The sequence below is a fragment of the Sciurus vulgaris genome (assembly GCF_902686455.1).
Source record: "Sciurus vulgaris genome assembly, chromosome: 5".
Classification (NCBI taxonomy): Eukaryota; Metazoa; Chordata; class Mammalia; order Rodentia; family Sciuridae; genus Sciurus; species Sciurus vulgaris.
In genome coordinates, this window is record NC_136465.1 from 66205443 (window position 1) to 66231171 (window position 25729).

The 25729-nt window shown below is 41.4% G+C and overlaps 1 protein-coding gene and 1 long non-coding RNA gene across 10 annotated transcripts in view; one reads left to right on the forward strand and one right to left on the reverse strand.

The window, feature by feature from the left end:
* Positions 1-20059: 20059 nt before the first annotated feature.
* On the reverse strand, positions 20060-22690 carry LOC306662374. Of its 3 annotated transcripts, none has more exons than XR_013764099.1 (3): positions 22576-22690; positions 20719-20828; positions 20060-20628 (listed from the first exon to the last, which is right to left on the reverse strand). It is a non-coding gene; the product is annotated as an uncharacterized lncRNA (long non-coding RNA). The 3 variants fall into 3 exon arrangements; XR_013764100.1 differs by lacking the exon at positions 22576-22690 and adding an exon at positions 20930-21053 and having other exon boundaries at positions 20731-20828; XR_013764101.1 differs by lacking the exon at positions 22576-22690 and adding an exon at positions 20930-21053.
* Positions 22393-25729, forward strand: part of IQSEC3 (IQ motif and Sec7 domain ArfGEF 3) — a 105602-nt gene continuing 102265 nt past the window's right edge. For 5 of the 7 annotated variants that reach the window (XM_079141970.1, XM_079141971.1, XM_079141973.1 and 2 more), the window contains exon 1: positions 22519-23078. In XM_079141970.1, the coding sequence (XP_078998096.1) occupies positions 22534-23078 (545 nt within the window). In that variant the 5' untranslated portion in view covers positions 22519-22533. Of the gene's footprint in view, positions 23079-25729 lie in introns of all 7 variants that reach the window. The other 2 variants (XM_079141975.1, XM_079141976.1) reach the window with 2 other exon arrangements.

The following is a 25729-nucleotide window of genomic DNA, read 5'->3' on the forward strand; positions in this document are numbered from 1 at the left end:
AATGGTGCTATACCTAGCAATTGGCCAGTAGTCATGGATATACCTCTCATTTCATCTTCATTGTGTACACAAGGATGTCCAGGTTCTGAGAAGTCAAGAGGCTTGACCAAGATCACTTTTGCTATTTCATTCCAGATCTGGGAGCCAAAAAGGAGGTCTCCTTACTCTGGTCCAGAGTTGGGAAAAGTGACTTGCTGGGAAAGCTTCCCCAAGATTATTCAACTCTCTAGAATGGGAGACAGGAGCTGAGGCTTCAATTCCTGCCCCACTGTCCTACCATCAATGCACCAGCTATCCTCTGGCAAGACCTTTCTGCCTGGGAAAGGAGCTGGCACTGTCTGCCCAGCAGAGTGTAGGTCACTTTCCAACCAGGCAGGGATATAGAGTGACCTGACAGGTGCCAGATACATAGAGAGAGGGAGGAAGACCCAGCCCACAGAGGAGCAGCGTCCTCTGCCTGTCTTCCTCCTCTATTCTCTGTCTTTCTTTACTGTTTCCCCTCTTCTCTCCTCACTCCTTTGTCTTTATTTTTCTGGGTTGCTCAACCACTTTCAGTATTTGTTTCTGCCTGTTTCTGTATTTTTCATATCCCTGGTGTTACCTCTGCTGTTCGTCTCTATCTGTGTTTCCTAACCTCTCCTGCAAGCCCAGGAGCTGTCAGGAAAACTCATCTCCACCCCACATTCTAGAGCCTATTGGGACCTGTAGGGAGCTTCAACCAACACTATGGAAATTTGTTCATGGACTGCAGTATGTGAGGTATGAGTGAACCCTCTGTTCAGATGTCTCTCTCACTCATGGTGACTAGAGAGTCTGCACTGAGGCCCACACCCCTTAAACCCAGAATATCCAGAGATCTCGACTGCAGTGCAGGAAAATCAATTGACGTGTTGTGCTTCACTCTTCTTCTCCTACATTAATTGTGCAACCTTTGGAAAGTCATCTAACCTCTCTGAGCCTCAATTTCCTTTTGTGCAAACTGAAATAATACCCACTTCACAGGGCTGTTGGAGGATCAGTTCAACTGAAGACGCACTTCCTTAGTGATTCCACTGTGCCAGGCACTGTGTTAGTTGCAGAGGAAAACAAAGATGAATTAGACATACGCCCAACACCCAAGGCAGCTGGGAGAAACTGACATTTAAATTAACCTTTATTCAAGCAGAATAAAATATGCTAAAGAGAGGTGTATGCAAATACTCTCTGGGAACAAAGAGAAATCTGTGATGAGCTCTGATTGGGGAGAAGGTTGAGGTTTTTCAAAGGTGTTTTGTCAAATAGAATTGCAATAGGCAAAGAAAGGACTGGAATGACAAAGCAGGAGGAAGTACCCTGAGCAAGGTTACATAAGCACAAAAGGGGATTGGAGGGATGCTCTGTGGATGTGTGGCCCGAATGAGGATGTGGGTATGTACAGGTAGAGCCAGAAGCAAGAAAGGTAACTGATGTCCCATCATAGCAACGTTCTTTAAGCTTTCAAACACTTTTTTGCCTGTGATCTACGATGGGCACTGCAGGTTACACCCCTGATGAGTGCAGAAACATGCACATACACGTAAAAGTGAGCAGATTTAACTGAAACAAGTTCAGTTTCAAACAAAAAGTTTGAAGAGGTGATATATAACCTCACCTCAGTGATGAACTCTGATATTTTCTTTTCTATTCTATTTCATATTTTTTAATGACCCATTCCATTGATTGCGTGATCCACTACTGCCTGAATATTGCAAAGCATTGCATAGGCAATGGGGAAATCACTGAAGATGTTTTGAAGAAAGTAGTGAAGCCCCTCTTGCGGCAGTGGGGTAATGTTAGAAGTGGGGTGGGCTAGGAGGCAGAGGAGCCATCACCAGGCTGTTGAACCAGTCCTAGGGAGAGATCAGATCATGAGAACTGGGACTGGGATGAACACAGGGCTGGGAAAGGGTTTTGAATGTCCTCAGTTAATACTTCCAGGGTCGGTAAGTATAAAGGGCTATGTCAATGTCAGACAGGAGCAGCAGGGCAAATTATTTCCTCTGAAGCAGATCTATTTAGCTGTGAGTCTCTTCTGGGTGTCTGGCGGACCCAGGCAGAATCTCTAATCTTGACTGATTTTCATGCTGGTGGTCCTGTTGGATGCAATAAGAACCGGTGGAGAGAAGGTGGCTGGCTCAGGGCAAAGTCATCATCACAGCGATTCTTATGCCCTACTAAGAGCCTATGTAATTGGGATGGAAGAGGAGCATCATCTTCATACATCACATAGTTTTTTAGATTCAGACCCAGCCCAAAAGGCTTTCTTCCTCAAAAACAGGAGTTGGGAACCTTTCTTCCTGCGTGGCCACTATGCTCAGCCATAGGCACAGACCTAATTGATGGAAGGGACTGAAAAGAATGGGCCTTATGCCCAGATGATGTTGGGTTCTGGCTTTAATATTCAGTTGCTGTGTGATTTGGGGGAAATTTTCACTTCTCTTCACTTCTCTGAGCCTTATTTTCTTTTCATGGTTAACAGGAAGGTGCCTGTCATTTCTCAAAAACTATTAACATGTCCAATGTCACTTACCAAAGAGTTCCAGCATAAGTGACTGGCATAACATGCTCGGTCAACTATCTTAACAACTTTATTTGTCCTGTAGGGATGTGTGCCAGAATCATCTAACAGGAAAAATTGTGGTTATGACTAAGATGGCTGTAGTTGTGTCAAGCTGGATCCCTGCAATCTGACTTCTTTCACTCACCACGTTGTTACATGTGTCTGTGGTTTGTTTCCTATTGTATTCTATTGTATGACTCTACCGCATTTTGTTCATCTATTCATAAATGATGTGCATTTGAATTGCTTTTATTTGGGAGTTATTATAAATATACCTGCAATGAACATAATTTTTCAGGTCTTTGTGTGATGAATGCTTTTATTTCCTTTGGGTAAATATCTAGGAGTGAAGTTGTTAGGTTGTATGGTAACTATATGGTGAACTTTTGAAGAAACTATTTACCCATTTTCCCAAAGTGGTTGTACAACTCTACCTGTCAGTTACACATGCAATTTCTGGTGTTCTGCATCCTGGCCAACATTTAGGGTTGTCAGTTTTTGCAAATTTTAACCATTCTAGTGTGAAATGGTATCTTATTGTGGTTTTAATTTGCATTTCTCTAGTGGCTAATGATGTTGAGCCCTTACATACTTATTGGCCATTGGGATAATCTATTTTGTGAAGTGCCTGTTTAAGCCTTTTGCATGGCTGTGATTTTTATTAGCAAGCTTATTTCTTCTGTCCAAACCTCATTTCTGGGCTCTGGACAAATATACCAATGGGTATTCATGATACCTCTGCCTGGGTGTTTCAAAGGGAACACAATTGAGAATAAAAGTAAATTCATAATCTCTCTCACTCTTCCTCCATTCTCATGGGAACATGACCTCTACCACAGATGCATGTTTTAGTAGATGACTCTTTACCACACAGTGGCACAGATTAGAAATTTGGGAGTTGTTCCTGATACCTCTCCTTTATTCTCTCCATGCACATCCACTCCATTACTATCCCTCCTTACCTATCTCTTGAACTCATTTGATCCCTCTCTCCCTACCATAACTTAAATCATCACCATGACTCACCTGGGTTACCATAATAGCCTCCTTTCTACCTAGACTTGTTCCCTTTAGGCTGTTCTACACATAAAAAAATCAGTGTTGGACCTTTTGAAGACACAGATTCGATCACATTACTCTCCTAGTTAAATCCTCAGTGGTTTCCCATGACTTTTAGGGTAAATATTAATTCTTTGATGTGATTTATAAGATTGGGCCATGCTGCAGTTGTAATTCCAGGTTTTTTTCCTGTCTCAAGGTCTTTGCACATGCTGTCCCCACTGTTTGGAATATTTTTTCCCTTTTCTTTGCTTCACTAATACCTGTCTATTCTTCACATCTCAGTTCAAATTTCACTTCCTCAGGGAAGTCTCTTCTGATCCTGAGATTACATTAGGTTCTACCTCTATTTGTCCTTAGAGAACTGTAATTTTCTTCTATGCACTCTTTTTTTATTTTTATTTTTTTTCTGGTACTGAGGATTAAACCCAGGGGTTCTTAACCACAGAGCAACATCCCCAATCCTTTTTATTTTTTATTTTAAGACAGGGTCTCACTAAGTTACCTAGGGCCTTGCTAAATTGCTGAGGCTGACTTTGAACTTGCAATCCTGCCTCACCCTCCTGAGTTGCTGGGATTACAGGCCTGGGCCACCGTGCCTGGCTCATCATTTTTAAATTATGTATTTCTGGGATTATTTGATAAAAGTATTTTTCTGTCACTCAATTAGTAGTCTCCATAAGGAAAAAGATAGTTTTGTTTATCATGTATCCTGGATCTGTAATACCAAGACCAACTATAAAACCCATGTGGCCCAGTACAAAATGAAACTGGAGTGTCCCTATTCAAGGAGGCAAAAAGTTCATTAGCAGTGCTAAAGTAGTCCATTTTTCCTTTCTTCTGTGTTCTCTGATTAAACTTTTCATGGCATTTTTATTTATTATTTATCATTCTAAGTTAAAAATTAAATTATTATCATAAATTCTACCATTCATTTTTATATTGCATGATACAAATTTTAAGTGAAAACAAGAGCATTTAACTCATTTGTGAAACCAACTAAATCACATTTTGTAGCTTTCACGTGTATATGTATTTGGTCTTTTTGGAACAGTGGGTACTGTGCAAAGCTTACTAATGAGGGAAGAAGGAATGGCAGGATAGGAGCAAAAAGTTGGTCTCTCTCCCCCCCAACCCCTTTTCTCTTCTTTTCTTCTTTCTCATCATTTCAATACAGTCACACATGGAGATATTACAGGTTCAGTTCCAGACCACTACAACAAAGTGAATAAAGCAAGTTATACAACTTTTTTTTTGTTTCCCAGTGCATATAAAATTATGTTAACACTATACTATAGTCTAAGTATGTGACTGTGCTATAGTCTGAATCTGTAATGTTCTCCAAAGGTCCATGTGTTATATAAAGCCTTGGTGGCCAGCCTGTAGCACTACTGTGAGGTGGTAGAATAAGATGGGGCTTCATAGAAGGAAGTTAGGTCATTGGGGACATGCCCTTGGAGGGGACACTGGGATCTCTGCCTCTTCCTATCTCTCTTTTTGCTTTCCAGGTGCCATGAAGTGAATGGGACTCCTTCCCGATGTGCTTCTGTCATGATATATTCTGTCGCCACTGGCCCAAAGCAACAAGGTCAAGTGACCAGGGGCTGAAAACTTGGAAACCATGAATCAAAACAAACCTTTCCTCCTTATAAGTTGATTATCTCAGGTATTTTGTCACAGAGATGAAAAGCTGACTGATATGAATAATGTTGTTTTAAAAATGTAAACCTTAATTTTAAAATGCGGCTAAAAATGCTAGTGATCATCTGAGGTGTTGAAAAATTGATGCCTATGGACTTACTTGATATGGGGTTGCCAGAAACCTTCGATATGTAAAAAATATGATATCCATGAAGTACAATTAAGCAAGGTTCAATAAAACAAGGTATGCCTGTACAATTGGTTGGTTGATACAGAGAATTAACACCAGTGAGAAAGGCAGTAACTCTAGTTAAGGACTCCCTTCCATTTCATCATCTTAATATAGTGACTGGTCAATATAAGGAAGTAACTCCAGTAAGAAAGATTGTATTTCTTCAAACATCATTTCCTGCTTTCTGAACAAAGCAAGTTTTGGTTTTAAGTGGAACTCGTAGATCACAGTTTCATTTGAGTCCCTGCTCACTCATAGACCTATGATCTTAACTTGTACTGGCTGTGAATCTCCCCAAGCTCCCTGCACACACAGAATTTCACCCTCATGGGGCATCAAGAAGGTTTTAAGTAAACAAGGTAACAAGGAGACTCTTATGCATGTATCTCCTTTGTTCATGTGCATGTTCTTTTGTCCTATTGGCTTTGCTTACAAACACAAATGTGAAATAGAATTATAATTTTAAGACAGTGACAGCAGACCATCAAGATAAGTGTGTGATCCTTATGCATGTAGGACCCTGAACATCTGCACAAGCCACACCCTTATGATGGTGGCCCTGCCACATAGTAGATACTCAGTAAATATGAGTAATATGAATGAATGGAGGACTGTCATGTGATGTAAGATAAACAGTTCATTTCGTTTGGATGAAAACTAAAGTTCTCCCTGTTCCATCCCCTTGGAATCCCACATAAACTTTGAGGAGCACTGTTGCCTGGCATTGCCTATCTTGGGGAGAGATGCTTCCTCTAATATTTCAGAGCAGGAATGAGAGGGGAAAAGGGAGTGAGGGGCAGAGAAACTGATGGATCTGGCCTGTCAATTAATTGTTTTATTGTACCTTACTTAATTGCACATACAGCATGTAACACCTGGTAGCCTGCACTCTTAAGACGTGGCCTAAGTGTGAATTAAGCTTCTCAGCTCACTGGCTTCATCCACCTCCAACCCTGCTCTGTGAGACCTGCAGCTCCACTTCATTAGCACACAGCCTCTGGGACCCATTCTGGAGAGGATGGGGGAAGAGCAGCTCAGCTAAGGCCTACCCCACAGGGTGCTCAACTCCCAGTCCACTGTTCAACACACGTAGAAAGATCTCTGAGAATCACAAAGACCAAGAGTTAGGAGACCTCAGCACAAGATCTGGCTTTACTACACACATGCCACTGTGTGACTTTAAACAAGTGTTGCCCACTCTCTGGGCTTCATTTTCTAATTTGTCAGATGGAGAAAAATTGAACTAGATAAATTGCCTAAAAGCAAGTTTCCTCAGAACCTGAATTTATGTCTCAGGAATTGCACTGATTCAGGGAGGGGAACCTGCCCAACTTCAGTCAGCAGTGATAATAATACTGATAGCAATTTAGAACACAGGTGCAGCGCACTCCTTGCTCCAGGCTGTCTTATATTCCTTGTGTACATGAACTCACCCAGTAGTCACAGCACTCCTGGAGATAAGTTTTAACTATGCCCATTTTCAGAAGAGGAAACAGGTGCTGGATGGTCACACACCTAGTAAATGACGGAGCAGGAATTTGAACTCTTGTAGTCTGATTGTAGAGTACATTTAATTTAAGTATGCTGGTCCCTTTTATTTACCTACTTACCTATCCATCTGCTACCAACCCTTCTATTCATTTATCCAGCCATTCATCCATCTGTCTGAGTTTCACGTAAGAGTTTATTTGATAAAGGGATTCTCTAGAAAGAATTATTTTTAAAAATTGAAAACTACTGAATATTGCCATTCAAACTAGAAAAGTCCTTGGGGGTGGGGTGCTGCTACTGCTTCCCACTTCCTGGGTCATTCTTAGAGCAGTTTCCATGGGTGGGGGTGAGGAAGCGTTGGTGGCAATCAGAATAAGAGAATATTTTAAAACAACTTGTCAAATATGACAACCCACAGCTTGTGTGTGTAGACAGATGCTATATGAGAAAGCTCAGGCAGTTGCGATCTTCCTTCCTTCTCCCTTTCCTCCTTCTTGCCTCCTCTTTTCAACCCAGGAAGGTAGAGCTAGAGGGGTTTTAAAAATGATTTGTATAATGAGATTTCAGAGGGCTAAACTGGGACCAGTGAGTGACAGATGAAGGAAGGCTGATTACAGCTCAATGTGAGGAAAACCTACCTGGCTATTTTGTCATCCTAAGGTTGAACAATCACCTTGTGATGCAGGTACCCGTTTTGTCCTGGGATATTTTAGACAGAGTCTGCCGAACAGGGAAGATGTGCTGGGTGGAAGGGTGTACCAAAGTGGGCGAGCTCCCTCCTCCTTCTTTCTCCTAGATCCTGTAATTCCATGCATATTCCCAGATTCCACCATAGGATTCTTAGGGCCAGAGAAGCACAGACCTTGGTTCTAATTCATGCAGTTAGGGGAGGTTAGATAGTAACCAGGGTCCTCCATCCTATAGCTCCAGCTTGAAATTTTCTCAAGTATACTCAAGTGCACCCCACAGAACCCCCTCAAAGCTAGTATCAAGGAGGGAGGAAATTTCTTTGCATGCTTTCCGTTTTTTTTTTTTTTTTTTTTTGGTACCAGGGATTGAACCTCGGGATGCTTAACCACTCAGTCACATTCCAGTTATTTTATTTGTTCTTTTTAGATATCCATGACAGTAGAGTGTGTTTTGATGTATTATACATACATGGAGTATAACTTATTCTAATTAGGACCCCATTCTTGTACATGATATGGAGTTTCACTGCTGGTGTATTCATATATGAATATAAGAAAGTTATGTCTGATTCATTGTACTATCTTATTGTATTTTATTTAGAGGCAGGGTCTCATTGAGTTGCTTAGGGCCTTGCTAAGTGGTTGAGGCTGACTTTGAACTCACAATTCTCTTGTCTTAGCCTCTTGAGCCATTGGGATTACAGGCATCCAGCTTCTTTCTATGCTTTTCTGACTGCAGGGCTTGCTGGGTTGTTCAATGTGCCTGTCATGGGGGGTTTCTAACCTTCTCCAAATTTGACACAGGACCCTTATTGGATAGGGGTGCAATGAAGGAGGGGTGTTCCCACCTACAGCTGGACCTGAATGTTCTGAGTTTATTTCCCAAATCATCAACTTACCACTTTCCTGTTCATATAGAACATTCACAGATGTGGGTTCAGAGGATACCAACACTGTTCCATTTCACAGATGAGGACCAGGAAGCTCAGAGACAGTAAGGGACCCATCCTGGTACCTTGACCAAAGGAATAAACTCTGTCTTCTGACACTAGGAAAACCTTCATCTCTGCTATGAAACACTGAATATTGCACATCTGCTCTCTGCTCCCACAGTGAAACCATGATACTATTGCAAAGGTGAAGAAACCCAGACTCAGAGAGGTTGAATAACTTCCTCAAGATCATGTTGCTAGGAAGGGAGAGTTGTCTTGAGGGTTCAAACCCATGTCTGCCTTTCCCAGAACTCATATTATTTTCAATGATTCAATTCTATTCTTAAATCCAGAGAATCCCCAAGGAAATGCCATCCTGGGAAAAGGGACATGAGGGCCAGAGAAATTGGTGTACTTCCAAACAGCTCAGAAGCTGTCAGGAATGGCTTCATCCACCAAGCAGGTGAGTGAGGCAAGCAGGCCTTCCTGAGTACAAAGTGCAGGTGCAGCATGGCCTCGGGGACTCCCTCCAAGGGCAATGCTATAAACTATGTCTCCTCAACTGACATTGGCTATATAAGATGCAGAAAACCTTGCTCCCTAGGCTGCACTTAAGAGAAGCCCTGACTGAGAAAGCCAAGGGCAGCCTGGTCTGAGTGGGATTTCTGGCTTTGCTATTTACTTGCTTCAGGTAAGTCACTTTGTTTATGTGTATCTCTGTTCCCTTCTCTGTAAGTTGTGGTTAATAAAAATATTCCACAGGGTTTTGGTGCGGATAAAGAAGGTTACATGTCTGAAAGTATTTTGTACATAGTACACCACTACCTACTCAGTAATAAAGGTAATCTCCATGGGGCAGGTGCTCTGTGTTAGACATTATTCTGAGTGCTTCACAAGATTGACATCATTTGATCACACATACAATTAATTGTAGGTTCACTGCTATTCCTCCACCCCAAGTGTTCTCTCTGTGTCAGTAGGTTTTCCATTACTGTAATAAATACCTCAGATTGTCAGATTATAAAGAGGAAAGGTATATTTTTACTTAGTTTTGGAGATTTCAAACCATAGTCGATGAGCTTTGTTGGTTTGGGCGTGATGAGGCAGCACATCATGGCAGGAGTGTGTGACAGAGGAAGCTGCTTACCTCATGGCACCTGAGACGTGAAAGAGAGAGGATGTTTTTAGTCAGCTTTTTCACTGTTGTGACTAAAAGACCAGACCAGAACAATTATAGAGAAGGAAGAGTTAATTTGAGGGTTCATAGTTTCAAAGGTCTCAGTCCATACATAGCCAGCTCTGTTCTTCAGGGCTTGATGAGGTAGAACAACATGGTGGAAGGGTGTGGCAGAGGGAAGAAGCTCACAGGATGATCAGAAAGCAGATAGAGAAAGAGATCGCCACTTGCCAGATACAAATATATACTCCAAAGCAATGCCCCCAATACTCCATGTACTCCAGCCACACCCACCTGCCTCCAGTTACCACTCAATTAATCCCATCAGTGCATAAGTCACTGATTGGATTAGACTCTCACAACCCAATCATTTCCCCCTCTGAACCCTCTCTCATTGTCTCACATGTGAGCTTCTGAGGGACACCCCACATCCAAACCATAACATTCAGACCCCAGCCCCAAAAACTCACATTCATCTGGCAATGCAAAACACATTTAGTCCATTCTCAAGTGTTCGCATAGTCTCAACGATTCCATGATTGCTCAAAGTTCAAGTCCAAAGTCTTCTCTGAGGCACAAGGAAATCTTGTATTGTGAGCTCCTGTAAAATTAAAAGCAATTTATAAGTATCCAGTATATAAAAGTACAGAGTAAACATTTTCATTCACAAAAATAGGGGCATAGGAAAAAGGTATGGGACCAAAGTAAGACCAAAATCCAGCGGGGCCAACATGTCATGTAGTTCTGTGGTCAGCATGTGAAGTACATGGCATCATGATGTTCTCTCCAGAGGGCTTGTGTAGCTCTGTCCCTGTGGTCTTATTGGTTGCAACCCTAGTGGCCTTTCTGTTGGCTTGTCTCTGCTCAATTCCTGCAGCTTTCCTAGGACAATGTCCCACATTTCTGGCATTTCTTAATCTTGGGGGTCTCCACTGAAACTTTGGCTTCCTCCTCACCTCTCCATACTTTGCCCTCTCCGGGGGTGCCCACAAGGACTCTGACCCTGCTGCACTTTGCCTGGCCTCCCAGGCTTTCATCTGAAATCTTGGTGGAAGCCCCTTAACTCTAACATTCTGCAGTCTTGCAGAACCAGCACCATGAGATTGATGGCAAGGTCTGAGGCCATCTGGAAGAGTAGCCAAGCCTCCAGGGACCCTGGTTGCAGCAGCCTCTGAGTGGTTGGGTAGCTGAGCATGTTGAAAAACTTCCTAGGTCTCCTGTGCAAGACAGGTGCCCTGCTGGTCTCTTATCAAGATAATTTTTGCTTTTACTTCCTTGAGTCTGAAATGAGTATGGTCTTGCCAGCTCCTGAGATGCCCTCAGGACTTCTTTCTTATAATCTCTGGGCAAAGTCTAGCATTTCTCTAGTGGCAGTAATGTCTTTAACTACTATAACTTCCTTAGCCTCAGTTTTACTCCTGCCTTTCAAATTCAAGTTTTTCAAAACTTTTTGCTCTGCTTTCTGCTCCTGAATATCACAATAAACTTGGCTAAAAGCCACCAGCAATATCCATGACACTTACTGAATTCTATGATGCCTAGAAATTTCTTCCTCCAGTTTAAGAAGTCCATTGCTTTTAAAATCAGCCTCACAGAAAGTCTCAGGACACAGAGAAAATGAAAACAACTTCTTAGCCAGTACATAACACAAATGGCCTCTACTCCAAATTCCAAGAATCCTCCTTTTCTAAGTACTCTTGAGCCCTGTCCTCACTGTCCAGAGTCCTATTGGTATCTGGTCTTCTGAGCTCCCAACAGATTCCATCATTAAGCTCTGCTTACAAGAATTTAAAGCATTTCCAGTTTGCTCTGCTACATATCTCAAAATTCCTCCAAACAACTCCAAAGCTCCAATACCTTCTGAAACACATGGTCAGGTTAGTCACAGCAATGACCCCACTTCTTGGTCCCAATTTCTGCTTTAGTCAGCTTTTTCATTGCTGTGGCTAAAGGACCGACCAGAACAACTGTAGAGCAGGACGTTTATTTGAGGGTTCATGGTTTCAGAGGTCTCAATCCATAGACAGCAGTCTCTATTCCTCAGGACTCAAGGTGAGGCCAAACATCATGGTGGAAGAGTGGAGGGAAGAAGCTCACGTGATGATCGGGAAGCAGACAGAGAGAATCCATTTGCCAGATACAAAATGTTGAGAAAGTCACTCACCCTTTCTGAGCTCCACCCCCAATGCCCCACCTACCTGCCTTCAGTTACCTAATTCAATTAATCTTCAGTTACCTAATTCAATTAATCACCAGTAGGTGATTAATTCACTGATTGGGTTAAGGCTTTCGTAACCCAATCATTTCTTCTCTGAAGCTTCTTGCATTGTCTTACACATGAGCTTTTGGGGGACATCTCACATCCAAACCATAACAGAGAATGAGGAGGGCCTAGGGTCTCAGTATGCCCTTCAAGGACACCTCCCCAGAGACTTAAACTTCTTCCACTAGGCCCTACCTGCCTCCCAATAGCATCACAGGCTGGGGACCAAGCCTTTAACATGCGGACCTTGCAGGCCATCTCAGATCCAAACTGTAACTCCATATTAGACGTACTGATACGGAGGGAAAAATGGGCCAGGGGTTCCAACGAAAACTTGGGTTCCAGTCTTAGTTCTACTTTTACTGACTTTATAGCTTTGAGAAAGTCACTCACCCTCTCTGAGCCTCATTTGCTACTTTTGAAAGACAGGAATGATAACAGTACATGCCTTGTTTGCTGTTCACTAAGAATCAAATAAAATGCATATGCATGATTGTACTTAACATGCATTATTTGTTTATCCTTACAATAATCTATGATGTGAATTCAGTTATTACCTCCATTCTAGTGAAAGAAACCAAGACTCAGAGATATTTAAAACCATAAAGTGAAATTCAAATGCTGGCTAGGGTTATCATCACTGTTATTATATACCAATAATGCAAAAACCCATGAAAACAGATCCAAAAGACCACAAGGAGAGATCATGTAAGCTTTATTTTCCTGTGGGTTAGTAGTCTGATTTATTTCAAGTTTGCAATAAAATGTATAAGAAATGTTTGTGATCCAGATGTTCTGGCTGTGTGATTGTGGTAGTAATGGGGTAGGGTGGGAGTTAATTTCTGTTCTTCCCGGAGGCAAAGTTCTGGAAGAAATGATCCTTGAACACCCTGTCTAGGCATGCAGGATTCATTGAATCATCTGGGGGTAGATGATGTCACTGTCTCTTCCCCAGCCCTAACTGCCCAACCAGAGCACTGTTCAACCTGAGCCAGGTGGAAATCCATGGGCCTTCTGTGCCAAAGTGAGAGCATTTCTCTTCAGGGTTATTCAACTTGTGGACAGGGCAGGTCACATAGGTAAGAAGTGGGAGAGGAAAGGTGCTGAATTAGTACCCTGGACCACAAGAGCCAAACACCTTGCTATTCCTGCAAATGGTCTTTAGGTATCAAAGCCCTCATCAATATCCTTTCTGCTCCATCAAATTTTTTAGAATTATGATTTTAAAAGCATATATATCACAGCTAAGAGGAAGCCTGAGCTTGGTCCACAATCTGAATTTTGAAACATTTTATTGTCAATTATATATACAAGTAGAGAAGGCACATTATGTAATATACATCTGCATGTATATGTAATATGGACATGTGTTTGTAAACCCACACATATATATGCATATACACATATATGCACATGCACACAATTTAACCAAATATCTTACCATGTCATTCTAAAAGTGAGACATCCCAGTTCACTGAAGTAAAGTGCCATTTTTAATGGCTGCATTCTTCCCCACAACTAATCACCATCATTTACTGTCCTCTTTCTTCTCCTTCCAACCACTACCTTATTCATTCATTATTTGAACACCTATTGTGCTGAAGGCCTTAGACTTAGTGCAGGTTTAAGTATTGAGTGGATACCCAGATTTATAAGCCACTATTTCTTTCTCTCAAGGAGTTTCAAGCCTAGAAGGAGAATAATATACAACAAAGAGAGTGGTGAATGCCAGAAAGGCATACAAAAAAGGTGCTATGAGAGTCAATGAAAAAAGGGAAAAAGGAAGCTACTCATGGCCTAAGTGCCATTGATGCAGAGCCTTGGTGGGACTGAAATTGCCCCTTAATGAGATATGCAGGGATTTGGGCTGAGAAAGAGCACTTTAGACAGTGGGAAACAATAGAAAGACAGAAAGGGGGTCAGGAGCCATGGCCATTTCTGTAATTCCAGTGACTCAGGAGGCTGAGGCAGGAAGATTGCAAATTGGAGACAAGCCTCAGCAACTTGGTGACACCCTGTCTCAAAATAAAGGGTTGGCAATGTGGTTCAATGGTAGAGTACTAGCCTAATATTATATGTGTGAGGCCCTGGGTTCAATCCCCAATATAAAAAGAAATGGGAAAAGGACAGAAAGTATGGTTGCATGTGGAAAGGGGTAAGTGATCCAATTTGGCTGGAACCTATTATTCATTAGGAGAGAAGTGAGAAATAAGCTGTAAAGGAGACTGGAACACAGTGCAGAGAATGGCAGAAACAGACAGTGCACTGAGGAGCCAGTCTCATAGGTTGGTTCAGGGAGGGGAGTTTCAAGTTCATCCCAAGGTCTGTTCTTGCAGGGTTTACCAGTTCTCACCATGATCAGGGGATGAGCCCATGTAACTGAAGGGATCTGAAGTCTGTAGTTCTACACCCACAAATCCCACCTACCAGCTCTCCTGCCTTGGGAAAGCCATGACTTCTTTAGACCTCGATTTTTTGTTCTGAGCAATGGTAGAGTACTTACCTAACATGGGTTGATCCACAGTGCCTCAAAAAAATGCCCTAAGAAAGAAATAATAATCTCCCTCTTGGCTTCCTGGAAAGTGAGGTCTGAATAATAATGAACATGAAGGTGTCTCATACACTTGAAATGCTGTACAAATATATGGAATTACTTTTATTGCCCTCCAGTCCAGGAGTTCTTCACATTTAGGATGCATCAGAATCATCAGGGGAGCTTGGTAAACATGTAAGTTTGGGCTTCTGGTTATGAAAAATTGGTCAGAAGCCAAAGATTGAGTCTGTACTTGCCTTACTACTATCAACAACTAGAAATTATTATATTCCAACATACATATATATAAGTAAAAACCAATTTTCAGACTAGCAGCACAGAACTATGATTTCAGAAAAGGCAAACAAATTAGGTTAGCCCTTCAATCACCTCGGTTTTCTGCCTTGAGAAACCTCCAAGAATGCAGTGCAGGGAGGAACCATAGCAGAGCATGGTAGCCTCTCTGAGTTGAGGACATGAGTGGAGTTTGGAGAGGCTGAGATGGCTGCAATTTAGAGAGAAGAGGGAATTATGAAATGAAAGATACCCAGCAATCTGCTGAAAGCTCTCCTTGAATCTGTTGCTGAGCATTAAGCTGCATATGTACAGGATGAAACTCTACAAGGCTGAGCAAGTAACTATTGGGGGGTGGTCATAAACTGAACAATTGTCAAGGCTCACACAAGCTGGAAAAAATTAGAGTGAAGATCAAAGTGAAGAGACCTGAATGGGATTCAATGAGATGGTGGAATGATTACACTTTAGCAGTGGAGATAAATTAGTCCTGGAGTAGTAATTACCATAGATATGACCCACAAATTCTTAAAAACAAGACTTGAAGGGATCAAGGTGACCCACAAGTGACATAACTACCCACAAGAACAAAGACCAACACTCTTAAAGGGAAAAAAGAACAAAATTTGGTGCTTGGTAGTCACAGTCAAAATGTCCAGTATAGAATAAAAAATTACTAGACATGTAAAGAAGCAGGAAAATGAATCCCCAAATTAGGAGAAACATAAACATAACAAAAAGAGAATTGCATTACATAAAAATAATAATAAATGGAGCTTTGAGTGTGAAGCTATTCCAACTGAATAAAGCACAAAGGGAAAAAAGACTGAAAAAAATTAGAGACCTGTGGAACAATATTAACCTGGTTAGATAATTTGTTTCTTTAAACTGACTTTAAAAATACCTGCCTTATGTATCTGCTATTAATCACATTCAGTAATTTTTTTCCAGATATTATATTCCTAGAGGTTAAAAAGTCTTAGGAGTTTCACTTAGCTCTTTTTGTTCTCTTTCATTTCTCCCCTCATTATCCTTAAACATATTTAGGATAGCTGTTTTAAAATCTTGCCTAATTCCACCTCTCAATCATTTCAAATTCTATTTCTATTGATTATTTTTCTCCTTGTTTTGCATCACAACAGGGATAAGAATGATCAAAGACTTCTTGCCAGAAAATGCAAACCAGAAGACATTGGAACAATATTTATAAGTGCTGAAAGAAAATAAAAGTCAACCTAGAATTAACTATCCATAGAAAAGAAACTTCAACAATGAAGGAGAAATAAAAAAAACTTTTCTTCAAAGTTATAATAATGGAGGGAATAAATGAAATGAATTGAAATAAAGTATTGTAGTTTTTTTCATTACAATAAATTTTCATTACAAAAAATTACTGAATGTGATTAATAGCAGATACATAAGGCAGATATTTTTAAAGTCAGTTTAAAGAAACAAATTATCTAACCAGGTTAATATTGTTCCACAGGTCTCTAATTTTTTTCAGTCTTTTTTCCCTCTGTGCTTTATTCAGTTTGAATAGTTTCACACTCAAAGCTCCATTTATTATTATTTTTATGTAATAAAAATGTGAAATATATGTGAAATATTATATTATTTGAAAGTAGACAGTAAGGAGTTTATAACAAATATTGTAAACCCAAGATCACCACCAAATGAATAAATGAACAGGGAGTGTCAATAAGCCAAGAGTGGAAATGAAATGGAATACCAGAAAAGTAATGTAAAAGAAATCAAGAAAAGGTGAAAAAGAACAATACCTAAATGTGACGAATAATAAAATAGCAAGAAGATAGATTTAAACCCAATCATATGGATAATTAAATTAAGTGGAAATGAGTTAAATGGTTGAATTAAAACATAGATTATTGGACTGGGTTAAAGAAAAGTCAGACTCAACTACATATAATCTACAACACTTAGGTTAAAAGTAAAAGAATGGAAAAAGATATATTGGCATATTGCTAAAAGGTATATTGCTATACTGGTTTTCTATGGTTGCCATTAACAAATTATCATAAGCCTCATAGCTTATGCAATAAAAATTTATTATCTTATAGTTCTATATGTTAGAATTCTAACGCAGGCCTCAGTAGGCTAAAATCAAGGCCCAGGAAACTCCGCATTCCTTTCCGGGACCACTAGAGGACAATCAGTTACTTTGTCTTTGCCACCCACATTCCTTGACTCATGGCCCCTTCCTCCATCTTCAAACAAACAATGGTGAGCCTAGTCTTTCTCACATTACACTGCTCTAACTAATCCTTCTTTCATAGTCACATCTTTCTGTGACCACTGTGGGAAGAGGTTCTTTGCCTCTAAGATATCATGTGATTAGATTAGCTCCCCTGCCCTGAATTATCCAGGACAATCTTGCTATCTCAAGGTCCTTCATTTTAATGACTTTACCAGAGTCCCTTTAGCCATGTAAGGCAACATATGCACAAGTTCCTGGGGTTAGGCTATAGACATTTTGGGGGGCCATTATTTTGCAAACATTAATGGGAAAACTAGGTATCAGACAATTGCCCATGGATCAGTCATCAAAATATACCATGTTTTGGACCATATAAAAGTTTCAATACATTTAAAAGATTGAAATCAATAAGCATGTTCTCTGACCACAAAGGAATTGAATTGGAAATCAATAATAGAAAGACTTGGAAGAAAACAACACACTTTTAAATAACAAGGGAAATTCCAAAAGATTTTGGGAAAAAAAAATTTAAATAAAACATGTCAGCTGTAGCAAAAGCAGTGTTTGGGGGGACTTTAGAGATTTAAGTACTTAAATAAGGAAATAAAGGTCTAAAATCAATAATCTAAGTTTCTACCTTAGGCTAGTGATAGAGGAGCAAATACAAAAACAAAAGTAGGCAGAAGAAAAGAAATAATAAAGGTAAGAATAAAAAATCAATGAAATAGAACACAGACAAACAACAGAAAAAATCAATGGTACTAAAAACTGGTATACTATGAAAAACTTTGAAAATATCATCAAATGGATAAATCTCTCGCTAGATTGATTTAAGAAAAAGAATACAAAAATTACCACAATCAGGAATGAAAAAGGAACATTACATAGGCTACAGATTTTAAAAAGCTAACAGGAAATATTATGAACAACTTCATGCCAACAAGATTGACAGCTCAGAAAATGGATATATTTCTTGAGAGACACTGAACAAGTTTCTTTTTGCTGTTGAAATAAATTACCATAAACACTTAAAACAACACAATCAACTTATTATTTTACCACTCCATGAGTTAAAGACCAAAGTGGACTTTATCTGGCTAAAATCAAGGGATTATCAGGATTCTATTCCTTCTGGAGGCTCAGGAGGAGAATCTGTTTTCCTCCCTATTCCAAATTCCACAGGCAACCTGCATTCCTTGGCTTTTGACTCCCAGGGAGCCATCACATCACTCTGATCTCTGCTTTTGTCACATCTTTTCTCTGATTCTGATGCCCCTGTATCCCTCTTATGAAGGCACTTGTGATTACATTGGGTTCACTTAGATGATCCAGGATAATCTTAACATTTCAAGATCCTTAATGACATATTTGAAGTCCCTTTGCCATGTAAAGTTACACATTACAGGTTTTGGGGGTTAAGAAATGAGCAACTTTGGGAGGTTATTCTGCCTACCAGAGATGCAAATTATCAAAATAGATACTCAAAGAAATGAAATATCTGAATAGGCTTATACTCAATAAAGAATTGATATTTGTAGGTGAAAATCTTCCCACCAAGAAACTTATAGGCTGAGACGATTTCAGACTTTAGTCTGTCTAATATTTATGAAAGAAACAAACATTGATTATTCATATCAAACAGAAAAATTACCCCAAAATTATATTACATTCCTAAACATAAAAACAAAAGCTATAAAATTTCCAAAAGAAAACATAGAAGGACATGTTTATAACTTTGACATAGGCAAGAATTTTTGATAGGACACTAAAAACATGAACAATAAAAGAAAAAATTAGAAGAAAAAGTGTTTCATTAAAATTAAAGCCTTTGCTCCTCAAAACATGTTAATAAAAAAACAAACCACTGACTGACAGAAAATTTGCAATACATATGTCTGTCAAAGACTGCTTTCCAGGATATATAAAGAATCCTTACAACTCAATAAGAAAATAAATAATACAACAGAAACAGTTGACAAAGGAGGTATATGTAAGCTGCTAAGTACACAAGAAGATGCTCAGCAGGGTTAGTTAGCAGGAAAATACTTATTAAAACTACATTGAAATTGATATAACTATGTATGCACTCAAACTGATTTAAAAAGGAGGAAAATACCTAATGTTAGCAAGGATGAGGAGAAGTTGAACTTCGTATAGTGCTGGTAAGAATAAAAAATAGTACAACCACTGTGAAAAACAACTTGGCAGTTTCTTAGTAAAGTAGAAATATACTTTCATATAATCCACCAATTGCGATTTTAGGTTTTTACTCTTCAAAAAATATGTGAAACATATGAAAACATGCATACACACAAAGACCTGTCCTTTAATGATCATAGCAGCTTTATTAAAAAAAAAAAAAAAAAACAGAAGTAGAAATTGGTAACAATCAATATTCTTATCAGCAGGTGAAGAGATAAAGAAATTGTGGTATATGTACTGTGAACGTTACTCAGAAATAAAAAGAACAAACTAGTGATATTTGTAACAGAATGGATGAGCCTCAAAAACATTATGTTGAACAAAAAGAAAGACACGCTGGCTGGGGGTGTAGCTCAGAGGTAGAGTGCTTGCCTAGCATGCAGGACGCTCTGGGTTCCATCCCCAACAAGGAAGGAAAGAAGGAAGGAAGGAAGGACGGGCAAACGAGTCAGATGTGGTGGCACGTGCCTGTAATCCCAGGGACTGGGGAGGCTGAGGCAGGAGGATTGCAAGTTCAAAGCCAGCCTCAGCAACTTAGTGAAGCTCTAAGCAGATTAGTGAAACCCTGCCTCAAAATAAAATGTAAAAATGGCTGGGAGGCAGTTCAGTGTTTACCTGCCCCTGGGTTCAAACCCGGTACCAAAAAAGAAAAAGAAAAAAAAAAAAAAAAAAAAAAAGAAAAGGAAAAAAAAAGGGAGAGAAAGAGGGAGGGAGGAAAGATATACGTACTTATTGTATAATTTCCAATAATATTAAATTTTACAACAAACTAATATGCATTGACAGGAAGCAGGTCAGTGGTTAACTGGGGCGAGAGAAATTGACTGCAAAAGAGATTATTTTTTGCAACGATGGCATTTTTATTGTAGTGATGATTACATGGGTGTATTATTTGTCAAAATTCATTGAACTGTGTGCTCAAAATGAAAGCATATTAGTGTGTATAGATTATGCCTCAATAAAGTTGATTTTTAAAAATAAAAGAAAAAATTTTAAAAAACAAAAACATTTGGGTCCCATTCCTAGTGATTCCAATACAGCAGAATTGATATGGGGCTCAGCTGTCTGCATTTTAAATAAGCCCCATCAATAATTATGCTCCACTTATAAAAATAGTACTGGTCTTTCCAAGCACCCAATTCTTGGACAACCAATCAACTAGGCAAGCAAAGAAAAATCAGAAGAAAAGTGTTTCTTGTGGCCTTGTTCCATCTCCAAACTTCATTCTTTAGTCGGAATATCCTCCTGGGTACTCTGATCTCCAACTGTTGCCTCAGCTGTGGATACACTTGAATCATTCATTCTTTACAGAACAATATTTGCTAGGAAAATAAATGGAAGAAAAGCAAAATAAAAACTCATTATAAATGCAGAGTAACCAATTTATTTGCAGAGAACAAATTCCTTCTCACAAGGTCATTCACCAGGTGCGCTTGGCTGATGCAGTTCACTGGGTACGTGATATCCATAAATATACTTATCCTGGGGGAACACCACTTGGACAGGGAGTCTGATGGGCCACCTGTGTGGAGAATGAAATAGCAGAACAACAAATACACTAAAAGCACCCATAGTCCTGCTTCCTCCTCATCCCACTTCCAGAAAAGAGGAAAGAGTAATTACCCTGCCAAATTAGATGAAACCAAGGGTCTATTTTCATTCGTTGGTGTTCTTCTGCTACCTGGCATATCTTCCTCATCTTCTGTTTCCCTGCTCTGCCAACCTGTTGAAATCCTTTCTGTCCTCATGGCCTGGTTTGAATACCACTTCCATCAGTATTTATCAGATTCCCCATAGTCAGAGGAACTCTCTCCCCTCTGAACTCCTGTAGCACTTGACTTGAAGAATTCTTGCAAAAATCTTAAACTTTACTTATCTCTGTACACTCCATACATATTGTATTAGATTGTGATATGCTTGATTGTAGAAACTATAACCTCTGACCTAGGCTAACTGTAGCCTGCAAAGATCCTAGTACATTCCTTTGCACTTAGTGGGTGTTTTACATGCAATTATTGTAGAAATGAATGAATGATTTGATCCATGCTGATTCATTTCTATGAGTTTTTGCTCATGCTGTTCTCCCTTCCTGGAAAGCCCTTCCCACCTCAACTATTACTTCCTCCAAGAAAACTTCCAGATCCCTAGATTGTTGGCTTCTACAGCACCCTGGGCATATCTCCATTTAACCACTTACCACCACCACATGTCGAAATTAATTATTACCTGTTTCACCTATTCATAAGCCAGATATTCCATCCTTATCTTACTACCACCTACCCCAGTGTTTGTTAATAGCATGCACTTCCTAAAATTTGAACAGAATGATCTATTCAGAAGTTTCTGGAAACATTAGCCCATGCCAGGGAGGGGCTACTTTATTTAGTTTGTGTTCCTATTAGACTGGTCAAAACTGCTGGAAAGTCTCACTCCCAGAGAAAATCCAGCACGACCTTCTGGCCCGTAGTTTCTACATAGCTGAATGAAACAGCAGGTCCACATGTTTTTCTGGGAACCCTTAAGTCCCATGATCCTGCGTTCGAGGGAATTCCCAGAAGAATAGATTGTGGTGTACAAAAGAGGTGAGCGTGGCCTCTCCCCGCAAGGTCTTTAAGAAGGGGCCCCAGTCTCTGGGGTGACTGGACACAGGAAAAAGAATTTCGGGACCCATTAGAGTTCCAAGCCTTCCTCTCCTTTAGTGTATTTCTTGTACCTATGCCCTTGTCCTCTCTTTTCTGCTTCCTCGTTCTCCCAGCCTCTTCCTTTTCCTATTTCCTTAACTGTTTCTTTTACCGGTCAAGCTGCACTGTCCCAGTACCGCTGCTTGTGTTTCGCTCGCTTTCTCTTCCTCGCCAGTCGTATTTACCTCATCCATCTCTAGTCCCCTTCATTTGTTCCGCTTCCTTACCCCTGCCCCGACCCCTGGGGTCACACGCACATTCTCTCACTCGCCTTTCTTCTCTCCTCTCTGCCCTGCGGGAAGCAGAGCCTCCTCACAAGCCGAGATGTGGGAGGGTGGGTGGGACCTGGCGCCGCGGTCCCGCCCCTTGGTGCGTGTGTGAATGTCTGTGTGGCGGTGACGCTGCACCGGCAGCAGGCAGGGGAGGGAGGCCGGGCCCGCCTGAGAGGGAGGCGAGCCGACCGCTGGGGCTGCTCGGCTCCTGCGCGCCCTCGCGCTCTCCGCCGCCTGCCGAGGCGCTGCCAGGGCGCAGGCGGCGGCGGGCGGCATGGAGAGCCTGCTGGAGAATCCGGTACGCGCCGTGCTGTACCTCAAGGAACTCACGGCCATCGTGCAGAACCAGCAGAGTCTCATCCACACCCAGCGCCAGCGCATCGACGAGCTGGAGAGGCGTTTGGACGAGCTAAGCGCCGAGAACCGCAGCCTGTGGGAGCACCAGCAGCTGCTGCAAGCACAGCCTCCGCCTGGGCTCGTCCCCCCATCGTCAGCCCTGCTGCCGGCTCCCTCGGCCACCGCTCCCACCGCGGCCCAAGAGCCGCTCCAGGACCACGGACAGCTCCCATCCGCCGCGCCACAGTCCGCGCCCGAGCAGCCACAGCTTCAGCACCACGGACAGCTAGTGGTGCAGCCCCAGCCGGGCCCCAGCAGTAGGGCTCACTCACCCCAATCACCCCACCAGCACCCGGTGACACTTGGGGCCGTCGCTGACAAGGAGAAGGAGCGTCCCCCGAGTTGTTGCGCTGCCGCCGGAGCCCTCCTTCAGCACAAATCCCCCGCCGCCCTCGGCAAGGGCGTCCTGAGCAGGAGACCCGAGTGAGTGGGGAAGAGATGGGGACTGTTGGGAGGAGAAGCAAGTGGGTGTGAGGAGACAAGGGAGAAATCGGATGCACGCAAGAGTCTAAAGGACTAGGGTTATGTGAAGTGAAGGAGTGAGAAGATGCCTTGGGTTAGAAGCATGTCAAGGAGATTTGGGGGAAAGAAGGGAAGGATATCAGTGTTTGAGGTTTTGTGGATATTGGAGCAAGAAGGTTATTTAGACTATCTTTGGGGGCAAAGAAGCAAAGAAATGGATTTTAAGTGACTGGAATATTGGGAACTGGCAGGGTTTAAAGGGTTCAAAATTGGGAGGATGTTGTGATGAAGATTAAACTGAAGAAAAGAGAACCATTGAAGGATTTAAGTTAGGGAAAAAACTGGGAGTTCAAGTAGAAAAATTATTTAAACTGAGTGAAATATAAAAAGACAAAAGGCTTGATCAAGAGGTTTGTTAAGAGCTTTAGAAGGGATGGGTCAGATAGTGTATCATTGGAGTACAGAGGAATTCAGGAGGTAGAGGTAAAGCTGAAAGGCAGGAGTGATGTGAAAAGACAGGGGATCTGGAGACAGGGGAAGATAAAAGGTGGGAGAAAGCATTTCCCAGAGGAGTGAGATGGCTCTTTAACTGATGCAGTGGGAGTCAAAGCCAGGAGTGGCTCATTTAGGGAAGCTTACTCTGCTCTGGTCTGAGTGGCCACCTTTCTTCTGAATCCCTGCAGAGGGAAAGAGTGCAAGGAAACAACTCATCAAGCCCATGGAGGACTCTGTTATAGCTTGAGGATTCAGTCTGGTTATAGCTTTTTCCTCTGACTCAAGGAGGATATCTGTGCAAAGTGGTTGGCAGTTGTGGAAGGGGAACAATGATGAGGGAGACAGCTGGCAAAGAGTTGTTATTTGGATGTAATGCTGCATCTTTAAATCTGTTTTGACTAGTGATTGTGAACCTTATTTCCCCTGGTTATTTGCTGATAACTGGAATCTCACATTGGTACCAAGAGAAATGTTAACCACCTCCAGCGATTCAAGGATCTCAAGCTTTTTTCACTCATGAGATCCATGAACTAGGAATGTGGGAAGAAAAGATGAAGGAGAGCTAAAATATCTTCTCCTCTGTATCAGGAAGTCTGTGATCATGTCAGCTCCCCCTCTCTGATTAAACAGGTGATGAAAGAACTGCATGAGCAGCCCTGGGGAAATCAGTACCTGGTCAGCACCTGGCTCTGATGATGATTATACTACAGGAATGGAAGGAATGGGGTGGGGGGAGGCAGAAGGAGGGCTAGGAATCTTAGCCTCATTCAGTCTCAAGTGTGCTTTATGTCTGGAGGATACTTGTGAAAATTCACTGTATTCCTTAAAAACTCATTTTTATCCCCAGCATCCCCCCATCTGCTGCAAAGTTAGAGGAGGTGGGTGAGGACATGTTAGTTCAGAAGGTATGTTTGATCAGAATCATGGGATCTAAGGGGTAAAGATCTAGAATGATTTGGCTTGGCAGATCTGAAATATTTGATTTAAGCCTCAAGAAAATAACAACTTTCTTTTTCAATCCCCTCAATGGCCCACTTGTCCTCTCAGTTTTACAGCTTTTCTTTCTTATCTGACATAAAAAGCAGAAAGTCAGTTTTTCCTCAATTCCCATGGTTCAGCAAAAGGCAAAATTTTCCCAAAATATTATATGGATTTTTTCTCAAATACAGGGAAATGAACTATTTCATTCCATTCCATCTCCTTGGAGGCACCAAGCTTCCTGATAATTGTGATTCTTCACCTGATTTCTCTCTTCATGACATTTGGGGTCTCCCTTCTCTCCCATTACACCCCCACTTTCTTTTCGTCTCTTCAGGGGACTGTGTGAGCAGGAAGCATTGATGACATATCTTTTTCTTGCATAAAGACTTTTCTGGGGCCCTCACAGTGGTTCAGAAAGCTTACACCTTATGTCCAGATGCTCCTGCTTGGAATCCATGGACTTAGAATTCACCTGGATTCTTATCCAGCCTCACATGTCAATACCATGTGATATCCTTATCTAGCCTTCTCCCTTGCCCTGCTTTTGCTTCTCTAAAGAGAGCAGAACAAAAATAAGAAAAAATTAGCCTGATGGAGGAGAGTGGAAGTTGTTGGAAATCTTTCACTTAGATAGTGCCAGACACTAAGAGGTTAATAATGCCAGTAGCTCCTTACTTTCTCCAGAGCCTCAAGCGTTCCCCCTGCTCCTGAGGCCTGGACACCCAAAGACATAGAGAGTAGGGACATACCTGCATCACCTCTTCCCTGCAACTCTCTTCCCCTAGATGGAAGCATTCACATCTTTGCTGGTGGGATGACTTTTGGACCACCTGTTTCTTTTCCCATCATTTTGCCTAACATCAACCCAAGTTTCCCATTGAACCTTGGGAAGGAATCACCATTGCTGACTATGTGTTTGGCCTCAACCTGTTCTCTACCCATGGTACCCATTCTGGATGTTTGTCCTCCACACACACCTCTCTAGAGTACAGGGCTAGATGGAGCCAGCAGGTAGGGAGATATCTCCATGGATAGGGTAAGGTAGGAAGAAGAGCAGAACCAGAAGCCTTCTGGCGGCTACTTCTCCAGAGAGCTCCCTGATGAATCAGTTCTCTACAAGCATGCTGAAGCAGGAG